The 15,855-nt window shown below is 39.4% G+C and overlaps 1 protein-coding gene across 1 annotated transcript in view; it reads right to left on the bottom strand.

Moving 5' to 3' along the window:
- Positions 1-4,609: 4,609 nt before the first annotated feature.
- LOC104286445 (zinc finger and SCAN domain-containing protein 20-like) overlaps positions 4,610-15,855 on the bottom strand; it is a 23,965-nt gene continuing 12,719 nt past the window's right edge. Inside the window, exons 2-6 of the mRNA XM_009885038.1 lie at positions 11,966-12,052; positions 8,689-8,760; positions 7,580-7,981; positions 6,099-6,164; positions 4,610-5,023 (exon numbers count right to left, since the gene is read on the bottom strand). Coding sequence (XP_009883340.1) covers positions 4,809-5,023; positions 6,099-6,164; positions 7,580-7,981; positions 8,689-8,760; positions 11,966-12,052 — 842 coding nt within the window. The 3' untranslated portion in view covers positions 4,610-4,808. The remainder of the gene's footprint in view (positions 5,024-6,098; positions 6,165-7,579; positions 7,982-8,688; positions 8,761-11,965; positions 12,053-15,855) is intronic.

Genomic DNA, 15,855 nt, shown 5'->3' with positions numbered 1-15,855 from the left:
CCCGATGCAAGAACTGCAGTCTTAAACGTTTTAATAGTGTAAATGCTAAGATGTTTGTCTAGCTAGTGATTGCGTCTGTATGCTGGTTTACCAGCTGGTTTACTAGCATACAGCTGGTATGTGCTGGTAAAACATTCCTGAGTACTTTCAGAGACACTTATGAACATGAATGTGGTCACACTTGATCTTTTAGCTCTATCTTGGATTATGTTTGTAGGCTATTCTGTGCTGCTAGCTGCTGACAGCCCAGTTTAATTACATGCCACAAAGCTTACTCCTGCAGGAAGAGAGGAGCGAAACCTTTTTTGCTGTGGTGAGCTGTTACATTGCTCGGTTGTTTCACATAACTTCCTGCGGGACGCAGGTTCCTGCATGCTGGGAAAGTGAAGATAAGCCAGATTTCCATTCTAACAAAGTTCAAATCTCTTAGATGTACAAGTCACTGGATGCAGTTTGGTCTCAGCTCTTATCTCTGGATGTGGAGTAAGCAACTGGAATGAGATAACATAAGAAGGAGTGGAAAAGCCAGGAGGGAAGTGGTGCCAAAATGTATATACAAGAGGACGGTTCAGAGACTGCCAGTATGTTTATTGTGGCCAACAGACTTGCCATTACATCAACCTAGCCATAGAGTTGGGGTGAGACTGTTCGTTTTTCTTCCCAAAGAAGAAGACTGTAGTTAAGTCATCCAGGTAGGCATGATACAGCTTTGCAGTAATTTTCACAGGATTGCTGTGTTGGCAATACCATACATTTGAGCCTAATGCATGGAGGGAGGGTTGTACACAGCACCGGGAGGTTCATGCTGGGTGGTTGAGTTCAAATAAACTTCCCTGGCTGCTATTTCTGCCATTTCTTTCACTACTTTCCTTGAACTTAAAAAAAAAGCAGAGTTGTTTGGAGGGGCTTTTTATTAGGTTAATTTTAATTTAAATCAGTTCTGCCAGTTGGTTAACTACTTGGCCACATAAGTGATAGTACCAATACAAAGGAGACCTTGCTGCAGGAGAAAGAACAATGGGTGAGAGTCTGGAGGAAGCATCTTTTAAGCTGACAGTGATGGTGATAGTGCTTGTGGATCCACCAACAATGCAAGTGTCTGCTCCCTGCATCTTATTCTCCTTGTGTTTTCCCAAATATAGTTCAGTCTACCAGGAAATAATCTAAATGGTGCATTCAGAGGACTTTCCAGGGTAACAGCCTTATCAAAGACGTGTAAAGTGACCCATTCATCTCAGTGAGTGAGTGTGCTTCAGAGAAGAATGGAACTTTTTAATACAGGTCAGAGTGGTGATTGCTCCATTTATCTGCCACATCTCAAAAAATTCAGTATAGGCATTTGCAAACTCGGGAGGAGACAGATTTTCCCTCACAGTAATCTGAATGGCCCCCTGGTGCAGATTTGAGGAGGTAGAAGAGCAAAGATCTCCATTTATTGTGGGGTTGCTGCTCTTGCCATCATTGCTTGGTGTTGGGTTTGATTTTTAAGCTGGATCATTTTCATGATGTAATTTATATTAAGATTCCAAGGAGCAGTTACATGGAAACAACTTGGGTCTGGCCTTTCTGCTAAAAAGGAACCATGTTGTGGATTGCTGTCTAAGAGGACCTCTCTGCCCAAACCCTTTCCATCTTACGGTAGTGTTCTCACACATACCCATTTAGCATGTGTCAGATGGTGTCCCAAATTCCATTTAACTTGCCAATAAGTGTGCCTAAACTAAATGCCGTGTAACTGTAATAAATGTAAAGCTGTGAACAGAGCAGAGCCACAGCACAAGCTCAAGTGAATATAAAAATACACTGTAAGGAGGAGTTTGATTAACTAATGCTATTTTTCAAGGAACTTTTTTGAGAAGTCCTTCATTCTAGCAACATTCGATTTAGTCCATTGTCACTAGCCCAGGAGATGCTGCCAAAAGGAGACAGACCATAGCTCTAGACAATGTGAATTCTAAATGTGCAACATTCGTGTTATTTTGTCTCTAAGCAAAAAGTGATGTGGAATCATAACTACAACTGCAGTGAAGAAAGGTTGTCTTGATGCCACTTTGATTTATCTATCTCAGCATTCTACATATTCAAGTAAATTGTTATCTGTTGTCGTCAGAGTAGCACATAAATATTAGATGATGCCAAATGCCCCATGCACCTGACATCTTTTACCATCTTTGATCAAAAATAAATGTGAAGAGCAGGAAAGGAGGAGAGAACTTTCTGACAAAATGGTTACAAAAAGCAAGCTATGCTTTGCCAGCCACAAAGCACAATAGAAGTGGAATCCCACACAAAGGGAAGTCCACCTGCTTTGGACATTTGTTTGTCAGGTAAATCCCACGCTGTGGAAAGTTTTCTGAGAAAAAAAAAAACAAAAAACACCAAACCTTTTACTTGGAAAGCCACTTGTGTTCTTTTTTTTTAATGTCAGTTCTTGCTTCATGTCTACCCTCTAGTGCTGATATGAACAATTTCCAAGTAGAGATTGCAAGTGTGCTCTGCAGTTCTCTGCTCTGACCTACTAAGAGTTTTGGCACTCCTTTGCCTCCGCTTTTGTGCAGTTCTGTCCTGAACAACAGCATTTAAAACCAGATACATATTTCTTGAAATATCTGCTTATTTTAATGAATAAGTCTTTATTTTTTATTTTCTGGAAGAAGAAAAAGGGGTTTTTTTTTTGGACATTGTACTGAATGACAGGAAAGTTTTGGAAAGATGGAGATCCTTGTGCATCATTCAGAATTTTAGGTTCAGTTTGTCTTCTTTGCAGTGCTAACTGCCTCCCTCAGGTTAGCCTTTCTTCTGTGAGGGCAGTAACACTGCAACAAAAACAACCTTTGAGCTGCTCCAAGTGAGGGCTAGCACAGCTGAGAACTTCCTAGGCTGCTTCGAGGCACACAGAAACCCATTTGATTATTTTTTTTTTTCTTTTTTTCCTAACTTGGGCTAGTCTGGTGTCAGGTTAGTGAGCTGATCTGGTTTACAGGGGAACCAGCAAGCATCAGATTCCTCAGAGTAGCATAGAGAAAAAGGGATCTTCTTGTTGCAGTGAGTCATCAAATCGGCTTCAGCTGCTTTGTACAACTTCAGCCTTGCACTCATGTAAGAAAGCAGGTACAGCAGAACATACAAGTGATCCATATTATTTTCAGTATAGTTATTTTTAAAACTTAATTTCAATCTAAATGAAACTAAACTGTTTAAATGTACTAGAGTGGATTGGGGTTGGATCACACATCCTTCCGGTTCACATGTGGAACGAGTAACCTGTGATTTTAGTGCTGCTAGGAATGGTGAGGTCTTCAGCTGGCTCAGCATGTTCTAGAAGGATACCTGACTGTGCTGTGATGGCAGAGACAGATCCCTTGTTCTCCTACCAAAGCCAGCAGTTCTGTATGCAAGTAATACAACACATGCAAGTTCAAGGATGTCTCTTTGAACCAACTCATTGCAAAGAGAGAATGATTTTTAAACCAATAATGATAATAATATTACAAGCCAAAGAAGGTTTATACTGAGAAACCAATGCAAAATGTGAAAAGTGGTAGATAAGCATACACTGGAACAACTGTATGTCCGTGTCACTGTATAAATGAATATGATCAAAAAAACTATGATTTTCTAGGGATCTTCCTCTGATGTCTCAGAATTATTTTAAAAATGCTAGTCAAATGGCAGATAAAATCTAATTTGGTGGAAATCCTTTACCTTCATAATGTCTCTCATAAAAGAAAATAATTAACATAGAGCAGGAAGCAAAGCACTATATCCAGTAATTTTTTTGTGTAAGATTTTGTGAAGAGGGACTTGGGTAGAATTTAGGCCTCCGTGTATAAAAAAAACCTGGTGGCTCTTGCTGCTGCAGTAAGGACTTGACTACTTGACTTCAGTTGTGCCCTTGTGTGTGCCCGGAACTGACCTAGCTTTGGCAGGGCTGTGCAGGTCTATGCCCAGACATGACTGAGATCCAGAAATTAGTTGTTCTGCTTGAATACGCTGAAAAGGAAAACCCTGGAAACGCATGCCTCACAATCTCAAAATTAAGTAGTGGCTAGGAGGATTTTGCAGAGTAATGGTTAGGTATGGCATGGCATTTGTCACTTACCAGGTCATTGTTCCCTGCACCGTTTCTATGTTTTTTTCTGTACTTCATTTTGTTACTGGACAGGGCAGACCCCTTGCTCAGTACAGAACAGGGACCAGAACCCATGCCTGCCCTTTCTAGGTGGGCATCAACTTTCTGTACTTTCTTTCTGGCTCACTGAATTCTCCAGTTTTTTGCTGCACAGCACCATCTGCTTCAGCAGGCAGATGGGGATGGTCCACTACCCCAGCATAGGCAGGTGGTGAGGCCAGGAAGAGGGTAAATGCTGATAAAGGAATGAAGTGTTGTGTTTTCCCCACCAGCCTTGCCTAACCAAAAAGAATGGCTTCTATTGTGGTTAATTGCAGAGGACTAACTTGCTAGGAAGGTCATAGAGATGGAAATTGGAAATGGCAGGATGAAATTTCAACTTCACATGTTTTCTTTGATCAGTCAAAGTGTTATTTTCTTTCAATTAGGCCTGTTAATTGTGGCATGTAGGTGTGCCAAAACATGTAGCCTCTGTAGGTTATATCTTTTATTAGACTAACTGATGTCACTGCTAAAAGTTAATAGTTAAGGATTATGATGGGAACTCATACCTAGTTTAAATGACTGAAGGTGAGTAAATTAAAGGGCAGCAACCACGTACTCATGTGTGTGACCTACGCTCATAAATAAGTCTATTTAATTTCTTACTATCCGAGAGAATCTCTGCATGCTAATTTCATAGAAAGTTCATTAAACCCACCTGTTGTATGGTCGATGGATCAGCATACAGCTGTGTACTGTTGAGGTCTTGCATTTCTTCCTGCTTACAAAGCCTTTCTAACAGTAACTTTTTGCCTTCTGTTACTGTGTGCACTCTCTCTGTTAATAGTTTTTGGAAGTGGAGTATGGTGTTTTCAGAAGCACTTTTCTTAAATGGAACAGGTGATGCCTCTGTGGACAAAAGCAAAGTATGTAGTTAGAGTGCACAAGTCAATGAACTGCTTCCACTGAAGTTCGGCACATGCTAGATTTTCCTAATGCTGTCCTTCCGTTACACTCTTTTGGCAGGTGTTGCCTGGTGTTGTGTAAGGGGTCATTGTATAACGGCGGGTAGGAATGAAGCAGTCCTTGTAAAAATCACTCATATTTGAAACTTTCAGCTTTGCCTAACTACTGCATTCTGCAAGACATACTTATCTAATAAGCAATAAATGAAAGTATATTTAATCACATAGAGTTGGTCCTGTTAGTACAGTTTGTGATGGTGTACTGTGCAGGTTGAATTCAGAAATGTGGTATTCATATCTCTTTGTGTTCATCTGTCTGTAGACAAAACATCATCTTAGTATTAAAAATAGGGGGGGGCTCCTAAAAATTAAGTTTGTCATCTCTTATTGTTGGACTATTTGATTATTTAGGGCCTGACAATTCTGCCAGGAAGAAAAATAAGCTCCTGACCTTTCCTGTATCAGATTGCATGCCGCATATTTCTATCCAACCCTAAATTTTTCTCTCTCAGTGATTCTATACCATATCTTCTTTTTGGAATAGCTTTCTTAACCTATTTTCTCTTTTACAACATGTTAGACATTATATTTCTAAACATGTAATTTCTCCTCTCATTTACTGACACAGTATAATGTGAGGAAACCACAACCATTACTGTGATATTGTCCCTATTTTCCTCCGAGCAACACAGGTAATTAAGACATTTTATTTTTAAAATCTTTTTATCTTTTCCTTGCATTTGATTCCTACAAATCAAAGTATTTCCTGATGTTTACCTCGTTTATACCAGGGATGAAGACTGAAATAAAGAAATTGCACTTTTTCTTAGGCCCACATTTTTCTCAGGACTCTTGTTTTGCAGATTGTTGAGGGTGAGAGAAGAATGTTGGTTTGCAGCTTGGTATTAAGTTCTAGGATTTATTTTGAAAAAACCAAACTGTTTGAGTACTGGAAACTAGAATCTGGCATCCCATTCACCAGCAGTGTATAGATGCTTTAAAAAGTCAGGGGTTCTTACCATCATTCCATGGTTTTCTCTTGATACCCAAGGATCCTGTGTTTGCTGTAACATCTCCCACTGAAACTTAGAAGAGAAAAGCAAAGTGACTATTTTGCAGAGATTTTCAAAGCACAGTCAGTCACATACCAAAAACCTCTATCCTACAAAAGCAAACGCATTGGGACAAATGATCTGGAGCAATAAGAACCTTCTAGAAAAGTTAGGTGCTGGGTTGGCACACAAAATCAAGGTGGAGACACATTTATTTGGCAGATGCCTCGGGCAGCTTATTAACTAAAGCTTCTTTTCTGAAAGGTTGTTTTACTATCTCCTGCATCAGCATTCACAGCACAGATTACACAGTCATTTTCCAGCATACTAAAATGTAAAATGGCCAGGTTGGCTCAAATATCCTTGGTGTTGACAAATTCCATTCATGGAGAGCAGAAATGAGCAGTAATATCTTCAGTTTCTGGATTTGAAATGTCTGTCTTAAGAATGTGATTGAGCACAAGAATGAGGCATGTGAGAAACAGTGGTGTCATCCCATGACTTTGTGGATGTCATTCCAGCCTCAACTAATGGCACTACTGTGGACACCACATGAGGGCTCTGACTCATGAGTGAGGACAGCTGGCTTAAGGATGGCTCCAGCAGTTTCTGCTCAAGCTGTCCACCTGGCCTCTGCTGCAGAAATGATTCAAGTCCACAACTCACATTTGTGACGTTGCAAATTATTATATTGAGAATAATCAGAATTAGTTCTGGTTTACGACAACTCACTGAGCTCTAAGCTGCAGTGGTTAAGTTGCTTCTACAAGAGCATCTGATCTGCCTGGAGCGGGAGCAGGTGCCTCTGAGAGCTGGAGCAGTTGGGCAGTCACGAGAACCCTTACAGCAGACACAAAGTTAGATGTGTTCCTAGATCAGAGGTCTTTTGATACTAAAATAGAACAATCTGTGTTTAGGAAACTGATTCTGCTTTAGCAAAATAATTTAATAATTACTAGTGCTCAAATAAACATCACTGCCCTGGATTTTTCTCTCTCTTGACTGTGGTGTGAATTGAATTAATGAAGTTAGCTTTTTTGGAGTCCTTGCACTTGTCTTGATTGTTACAGATTTCTGCAGTTCTAACTGGTATGGCCTTGCAGCTGTCTATCCATAATACTTTACATGCCTGACTGATCACCTTTAAAACCTGTGACACTTTCTAGCACCGTTTCACTGTATCTCACTTAAGCTTTCAAAAGCACAAAGATTCTCTAATACATTTAACACTTCAGGTGTTTTCACATTTTGTTAATGTTCTCACTTCCAAACTCTTCCAAAAACCATTTCTGTTCACTGAGCATTGCCTACTTGATCATGCAGATACAGGTTCTTCAGTTATTTTCCCTACCCATTCTGGCCGCATATTTCACCCCTACAGCATGGGTCAACAGGCAACTTTAAGTTTTATTTTAAGCACTTTATCTCATCACTGAAGTTTTTAGTACCTGATAGGAGACTTGAACTTTCACATCCCCAGCTTGAGGGACCCAGAGGCTGTCTTCTTAAGATACAGTCAACTTCATCGTAAAATCTCATTTTTCTCCTGGGATTACCAAGATGTTCATTTTCTTTCTGCAGTGCGCGGTATTCATATTTTAGGTTCTTGTACTTTGTGCGACATTGTTTCCAGTCTCTGTCTATACCACGTTTCATTAACCTTCTGGCAATTTCCTCAAATATTTCTTTATTTCTTGTGGCCCCTTCAAGCATTTGTTGTATCTTTTCATCTGACCATATGTTTATCAGAGCTCTGACTTCATTATCACTCCAGTGTTTTCCTGCTCCAGTATCATTAACTGTAATAACTTTAAAGTGATTTTGTGTTTCTTCTAAGGGAATGTGATTGTCTGAAAATATAAATGAAACAACAACTGAGTATTGCTGGATATACATACATTAAAGTGCAATTGTAGCTAACAATTTGGTAACAAACTGAGGGATTAATTAATGTTTATAATCTCTTGTTATGAAAATCTTTTAACTTTGCAATGTTAATATCCATACGTGATAATATTTTGATTAAGTATGCAAAATATGTAGCAAGTTAAATCTGTTGTTTCCCCAAGGCATCTAAAATTCCACATTTTGTTAGTGTGATTTTGTTGCTGTTGTTGTCAAATTAAATACAGACGTATCTGAGTGCTATATGCAGGAAAGCAACAGGCGTTAAGCTTTAAAAGCAACAATATATGAGCAGTGATAAGAAAATGGCTTTCCAGTATGGTTTCAAATTAGAATGTCAAAGCAAAATATACAAATGAAAATGCTACTGGGGATTCAATAGAAGACAAAAAATCTTACCTACATACTCAGAAGTAAGCAGATGCTGCTCATCAGATAAGTATAGAATGCAAAGTTGAACTATAGTATTAATGCAAGTTTTGCTCATGTCAGGGAATGAAACTAATTGTTAAGTTTAGTGATAAAACTACACTGGAGTCAGAAGTAGAAAAGTAGAGCTGTGTTTACAGTAGAGACCTGGTTGCTCCAGCTTTGGAACTGAAATCACAATGCGATTTTGTTTCAGAATAAATGCATGGAAATTAATACTCACCTGTCCCAACTATTCGTTTTGCTACTGGTGTACAAGATCTGTCTTCTGAGGTAGTGCTTATAGAATCGTCATCTATAGAAACAGTTTTAAATGAAATAGACTTGGACTTTGGCAAGTAAATTGCTAATATTATTGTTATAGTCTGCAGATAACACCTATGTTCAATTAAAAATGTCGTAACCCATTAGTCTAACCCATTAGTTATAACAAGTCTTCTGCCACATGCCTACCTAAATCAAATTATTTATTGGCATTTCTCATAAGCCCTCTCTTTCTTTCTGCCCCTGCATTCCACAAAAGGTAGCTGTGGATGCAACACAAATTTAACATACTTGATTAAACACCTAAGCATACATGGGTGGTTTGTATCTCACGTAAATCGATTTGCATAACATGTTTGTACAACTTGATTAGCACAGGTGTGCCTTCCAGATGTGGGTAGGGCAGGCTTGGGGAGGCTTCAGTGCCATTTGTAAGTGAATGTGTTTGTGGATTCACTCCTGCCGAACAGGGCTTGGGCTGCAGCCCTTCCCTTTGTGGGCCCACACGAGCTGTCATAAAATGAGCAGGGACTTGGGCCCTAGAAGACCACTGTCCCCCTCTCAAGTTTAAAAGCTGTGCAGGCGGTTCAGATGTGATGAGGAGTGAGAAGCACAGGCACCTGTGGTAGACCTGCATGCAGCGTGACTTCGAAAGAAACTGCAAAGAGACCTTTGCTCCTTATTCCTACCTGTTATCCTCTATTCAGGACTCCTTTTTACCACAAAAAAAAAAAAAAAAACTGGTTTCAAGTCCGTTCTTGTAAGCTACATGGTGGTTTCAAAGCTGAGCTCTGAGGCATTCCTTTCCCTGCTCCTGGGAGGGAGGGCAGGAAGGGGTGCTAGGCTTTGGGGAGAAGGTTGCATCCTTTTGCCTTCCTGTAGCAGTCAGCCATGTTTATTTGCTTTTGGGTGAAAGGCTAATCTCAGATACTGAGATCTTTAGCCTCAGCTTAAATTGCACTTTCTGTATCTAGGGATGGCTGTATCTGAAACTGTTCTATGATGTGCCTTAAATGACAAAACAGGGAAGACAGAAGAACTCTATTCCCTCAAAATTCCATCCCTAACAGGATAGAACCATCATTATATTATTTTTCTGCATGTCTACATGCCAGTGTTCGGGTTTTTTTTCTTCTTCAGAGCTGAGGCTATAATAGCTTTGCACTCTTTCACATCATAAAGAATAGTTTCTTTTCAGAAAGAAAAGTTTCTTAAAGAATAGTTTCTTTTCAGAAGTAAAATTCAGGAGCCCTCAGAATGCTTGAAATCATCTAGGGACATCAAAACCCAGCTCTGCTGACTCTGGGCTCATTTCCTCATGCTTGGACTTCTGAGGCTGAAAGTTCACTTCTTGAGTGGAATTACTTTTTGGGTTGGGAAGGAGACAAAGACTAGTTCTCATCATTTTGGTAGGGGATGTCATAGGCCAATTATAAATAATTAAATAAATAATACAGTTTTCAGTAAATAGAAGTAATTATTCCTGGTAAATTTTGAAAAACTGAGTGCATGGTTTAGACTGTTAGAAATAACAGATTGTTGGTAAATAAGTGGTTCGTTTGATGTGCTTTCTGTAATGGTACTTGCTAACGTGCACAGAGTAGTACTTTATAACTTGCTTTCTCTTAAGTGATTTGGCAAATACTTGTTTTCATAAGCCATATGCAAGAATAAATTTTATACCTATGGAAAACCTTAGAATCAGAAAGTATAGTCTCAAGCACGTGTGTGTGATTTACTTGGGATACTAGAAAAGAAGTGTTTTTTCATAAATAGGCTACCCCATAACTCTTAAGAAAATTCTTGCCTCTTCCTTTAACATTTGGAGCTATTGGAAATACAACCTTGGGCCAAAATGGAGCAGTAGGTCTACTCCTGGGCTCTTGAGTGATTTTTTTTTTTTTTTTTTATACTATTACCAAAACACTCCCATGGCTTTCATTTATGTGCTCATTGTCTCAACCATGCTGACTCTCTAATCTCTTTCTGCCTTGGGCAACGGCACTTTTTTACTGCTGACTTGTGTGATTACTATCCTCAATGGAGTATTACATGACAGCAACAGGGAATTTGTGTGTATAAGGCAGTCAGTTGAATTGCATTTGCATGACATTTTATCCTGTGTCATTGTGTATGAACTCTTCTCTTTGCATTAGTGTGACCTTGCTATCTCTCTGAACTTTCAGGGACACAGCTTTACTTTATCCTTAATGTAACTTCTGTTTCTGTGTGTCATTGCTGTGATGGCATTGCTCTGATGTTGTCCTCAGTGCCATATTCCTTACAGTTGTGTTTCATAATCAAGATCAGCCTATGCAAACAGTTGTAAAAGCTGTGTTGGATAGGGTGTCTCAACACCCAAACTCCAGATAGCAAATTTCCAAGAAGGAAGCTCTTGCCTGGATCACAGAAATACTGATGCATACGTTAGAAATATTTTTATGGTAGAAACTTTCAGTGTAAAAGGGCAAAGAATTGTTGTTCACAGAATCGTTATAACAGAATTTTTTCATTCTTTCCATTAACTTCTGGGTGTAAGCAGCACTACTGTAAAGTATGTTTTGATCCAGGATGTCAGGTCAGTAGATTTCAATGTCATCGATATTTCCTCTGATGCCTTTTTAAATTATATTCCATGGTTTCTATGCTCATTTATTCCACAAAATTAATATCCCTACTGTATTCTAATGTTAAATTTCAATGTTTTTAATAAAACAAATCTTCTCCTGAATACTTGTCATCGAATGTATGACTCCTACATATTGCTGAGGCTCTGATTCCAGTTTAACTTGTAAAATAATTCAGAATATTTATGGCAATTCTTTGATAGTGAATAGACTGAAATTAAATGCACTGTCATGAAGTACTTAGAAAAAACAGACAAGGCATAAAATGTTCAGTGTTTCTGAGACAGCTATTTAGCTCTTCAGTTTAAGCCTCTCTAGCAATTGTGTATGAAAAAGAACAGTGTGTCACAATCAAATGCAGACTTATCACATCTAGCATAATAAGGAGTATGTTGTCTGGGAAAATAAGATCTTGTTATTAATTGAGGGAAGGAAAAATAAGTGTTCATGCATTTTTGCACTGTGAAATCAAATGAAAACCAGATTTTATCATAACCTACAAGTAGAACAAGTATAATGTGCAGGAATAACATATGAACCTTAGAAACCTGCAGTTCACAGTAAAGTAGAATGTGCTGTTATAGCCATCAACACACAGGCTTGACCTACCTATGTCAATTGTCTCCTTCTTTATTTGTGTTGCTTCCAGAGCTGCCGGGGTGGAGCTGGCAAAGTCCCCCTCATCTTCAAGGATTTCTAAAAAAAAAAAATAAAAATTTACAGACTTCTTATTAACTAAACAGGTCTTGATTTATGTCTTGAGGATCACTAACTCCAGAATGCCATTAGTGATAACTGTTGTTAAAGATTTCATCTCTTAATGCATCAGAGCTGCCATCAAAGCTGTCCAAAGCGATAGGACAAGAGGTAATGGCTTTAAACTAAAAGAGGGTAGACTGAGACTAGATATAAGGAAGAAATTCTTTACAGTGAGGGTGGTGAAACACTGGCACAGGTTGCCCAGAGAGGTGGCAGATGCCCCATCCCTGGAAACATTGAAGGTCAGGTTGGATGGGGCTCTGAGCAACCTGATCTAGTTGAAGATGTCCCTGCTCGTGGCAGAGGGATTGGACTAGATGACCTTTAAAGGCCCCTTCCAACCCAAACTATTCTATGATTCTCTTTTCTCTGCAGTAGTGGGCTTAAGAGCAGAGTGTGTGCACTGATATATTAAAATAAATCCAGAATACCACGTAATGGCTGCAAAACATAAATTTATGGATTAAATGTGCAAATGCTTAAGTTATTTAAACCTCCGTCAGAATTTGTAGAATGGTTTGCTGATCGTGGTTGTAAGCTTTGTAGTAACTGGTGAACCTCTGTGCAGCAGAACAGGCAAGATGGTGACTTTCATGAGGGGTGCTTCAATACGTACTGAAATTATTGACAGAACCAAGCGACTGATGCCAAGTCACTGAATTAGCCCCCAAAGGGGCAAGGGTCCTGACATTGCGTCAGGGTGCTGTGCCTGGATGATTGATCTGCAAGGCTGCCTGCCTGCGTGATAAAGACAAAGTACTAAATGCCTGTCCTCAGAGCATCCCCCCTGCTGTGGCTTGGTGGGTGGACAGCAGAGAGCAGGGTGACAGAGGTGTCCCTGGGCTCCCCTCCACGGGGAGGAGAGCTCTGCTCCTCTGCCATTGGCCCGCTGGTGTTTAAGGGAGAAATCCACCCCTCCGCCCTGGGACAGACGGACAGATGGACAGGTGGATGATGCAAGTGGTCTTTCCAGTCCTCATTTCCATGTGAGGACACTGCTGTACAGAGATTAAATGAAGGCCACACTGCAGATCGATGACAGCAGTTTCTGGCTCCCAGCCTGTTCTCAGTCCATTCAGGAATATTGCCCCTAAACATTGAGCAATAAAGCATAATCTAGAGCCATTTTATTAAAAATTACCCCCCAAATCAATACGGCCTTGTTTGGATGAGATATTCTTTATGATGTGACCAGCATCATGTGCCTTTTTTTTTTTTTTTCTTGGCGAGCCAAGAATGTGGGTAGGGAGCCTGGCTTTTTTTCTACGCCACTGTTCACAGTTTTTGGAGGGAGGGCACAAGGAGAACAAGACTGAGCCAAACAGAACAAACCATCGACAGTTTCTGGCACGGAAAAAACACAGTGGCTCCGTCCACATTGTTTAGTGAAGCTATAGACGGTTGCCAGCAAATATGTTTAATCTCTACTTTGTGTTTGAAGTGTTGCTCACAAGGCCACCAGAGCAATGCTGTCGCAGTCTTTCCTTTTACCCGCTCAGACTGATACAAGCTCTGTTCTCTTTTGGCACTCTGTCACTATCACTATTTATCCTGTTTTCTGGCTCCTGAGGCAAGAATAGTAATTTGTCTCCTAATCCCTATTCTCATGTGTGTCTTATATAGTAGAAAAGAGGAGTGGGGAATGTCAAAGCTATGGAATTCTTTTCAGTGTGTGGCCTGTGTTTATTCTCGAAACAGCTTGCAGAGTTGCTGCTCTCATGTAGATCTATGAGACTGGATGCAGACAGCTTTGGATGCACAGTTAGTGTCCGCAGCTCCAGTATGCCTTGGGCTAAGCCAGTGAATAATCAAGAACTTTTCCTTTGCACTTCTCTGAAACACTACTTCACACCAGCCTGGGGTTATGTGTTAAAACCTTACCTTTTGACTTTATATCTGTACATTTTAAAATTCCAAGCACACAGCAGTAAGTGTTCAAGCCAACCTAAGTGCCTGAGTATGTACCAACTTAAGACCTTAACTTCAAACAACAGATTTTTAAAAAGCCCTTGTTTAGGCATGTATCTTGGCAGTGTCATGACTTATTCCAAATTTGTTCTGAGAGGGACATACAGTAAAGTATGTGGGGCACCCAAAATCCTAAAAAGTAATGACAAGAAAATTCATTTATGTAAAAAAAAAAAAAATACTTGCTACAGATATTTTTTTAAGAACATCAGGCTACTGGCATTCCTTAGAATCTTGTTTTCATCTCCACTGTTGTTCCCTGGCACTTCAGGTTTAACCAAACACCTATAAAAAAAAGTTTGTAGTCGTTCTGCTAAGTTTGACACGTGGGGAATGTACACGTACATGGAGTTTGAATTGACTGACTACTGCCTGTGCTAACTGAAGCAATTGGCTCTTCTGAACAGATTTCTGGAATTAAGTGTCCTTAAAAGTGATCCCGTCAAATAGAAAACATCAGTCAAAATGGCTAAATTAAGGTTTTATTTCCAGATTGATTTAATATGGGTATCTTTTACCAGAAAAGAAAAAAAAAATTACAGTGACCCCAGCCTTTCCTAGGCTGCTTTTGCTAAAAACTAAATGGGTTTGTGATTGCTATGATGCTCTTGCACCCTCTGCAGGCCAGTCTGCTGACAAAGCTTTTCCAAGGCAGTGCTTCCAGAGAAATTGCAGTAAACTGTTACAGTCTGTAGAAGAATATGTAAGGATTTATTTTTCTCTGTCTTTTCCTTTTTGGGTGGGAATTTGCTGCTCTTTGAAGAGCAAATACATGTGGGCAGAGGAGAAAAACAATAACATAAAACATCAAATAACTAAGTATTTTCCTGAAACTGGTGCATTTGTCTTTTGAATATTACCATCTTTTTTTTTTTTTTTTCCTTACTAGAGTATGGCAAACCTGATCGGACCATTTATAAAGATTGGCAGTGGTGACGATGTTACTGTGGTTAATAACTCCGATCCACATGTAAGATCGTGAAAAGCACATGCGCTTCTGAGGGAGCTTCTGCACCTCTACGCATTCATGCAGCTGCAATTGCCAGAAAGCAGATGTTTGCCCAGGCAAAACCTAGTATTTACTAGTTTGCCTACTATATATCTAGACAAGTGTATATATAACTCTGACTGCAAAGTACATTAACTCCATGTACTAATTAGAAAGATGCCCTGATACAAGGTGAACAGAATTTCTAAATTCTTATCTATGTCAATTTTTTTTTACAAATTTTTTAAGGCACAAGACATGCTTGTTGAGACAGTTTTCCAGAACAGTTCTGTTGAATACGGAGTAGTCCTCAAGAAGTCACATCCTGAAGGCTATCAATTGTCAGACATCTATTGATATCAAAGAACCAATGTAATATGGTATCCCTGCCTGACTGCCCTTTTTGCTATGTATCAGCAAGTAAATTTATGAATACAGAGGTACATACAATCCCTTTACTTATCAGTCTCGCACTTTGAATTTATTTGAACTGTCTAGGAAAGGCATGTACCATAATTAGAGAATAAATGGTCTCCATGATATAGTAACATAAAAAGTGTGTGCCTTTTCTCTGCTTTATGTAATACCTAATTATGTTACCATTAAGAAAATTAAGGTCTAGGTGTTTTTTACCACCTGTGATAAAATGTTTTTAGTCTGTATTGTTCATTTGGGAATGAGGGAAAGAATTCTGAAAACTGAAACTGCATCTCTTCACAATGGAGTGTTGTGGTTTTGCCTTTTTTTCCCCACAGAAGTTTGAACATTTGTCTTTAGAGTGGAT

This window comes from Charadrius vociferus, unplaced genomic scaffold, assembly GCF_000708025.1.
Source record: "Charadrius vociferus isolate BGI_N301 unplaced genomic scaffold, ASM70802v2 scaffold134, whole genome shotgun sequence".
NCBI classification, from domain to species: Eukaryota; Metazoa; Chordata; class Aves; order Charadriiformes; family Charadriidae; genus Charadrius; species Charadrius vociferus.
Note: the sequence above shows the minus strand (reverse complement) of the source record. Positions and strands in the feature narration are given on the sequence as shown.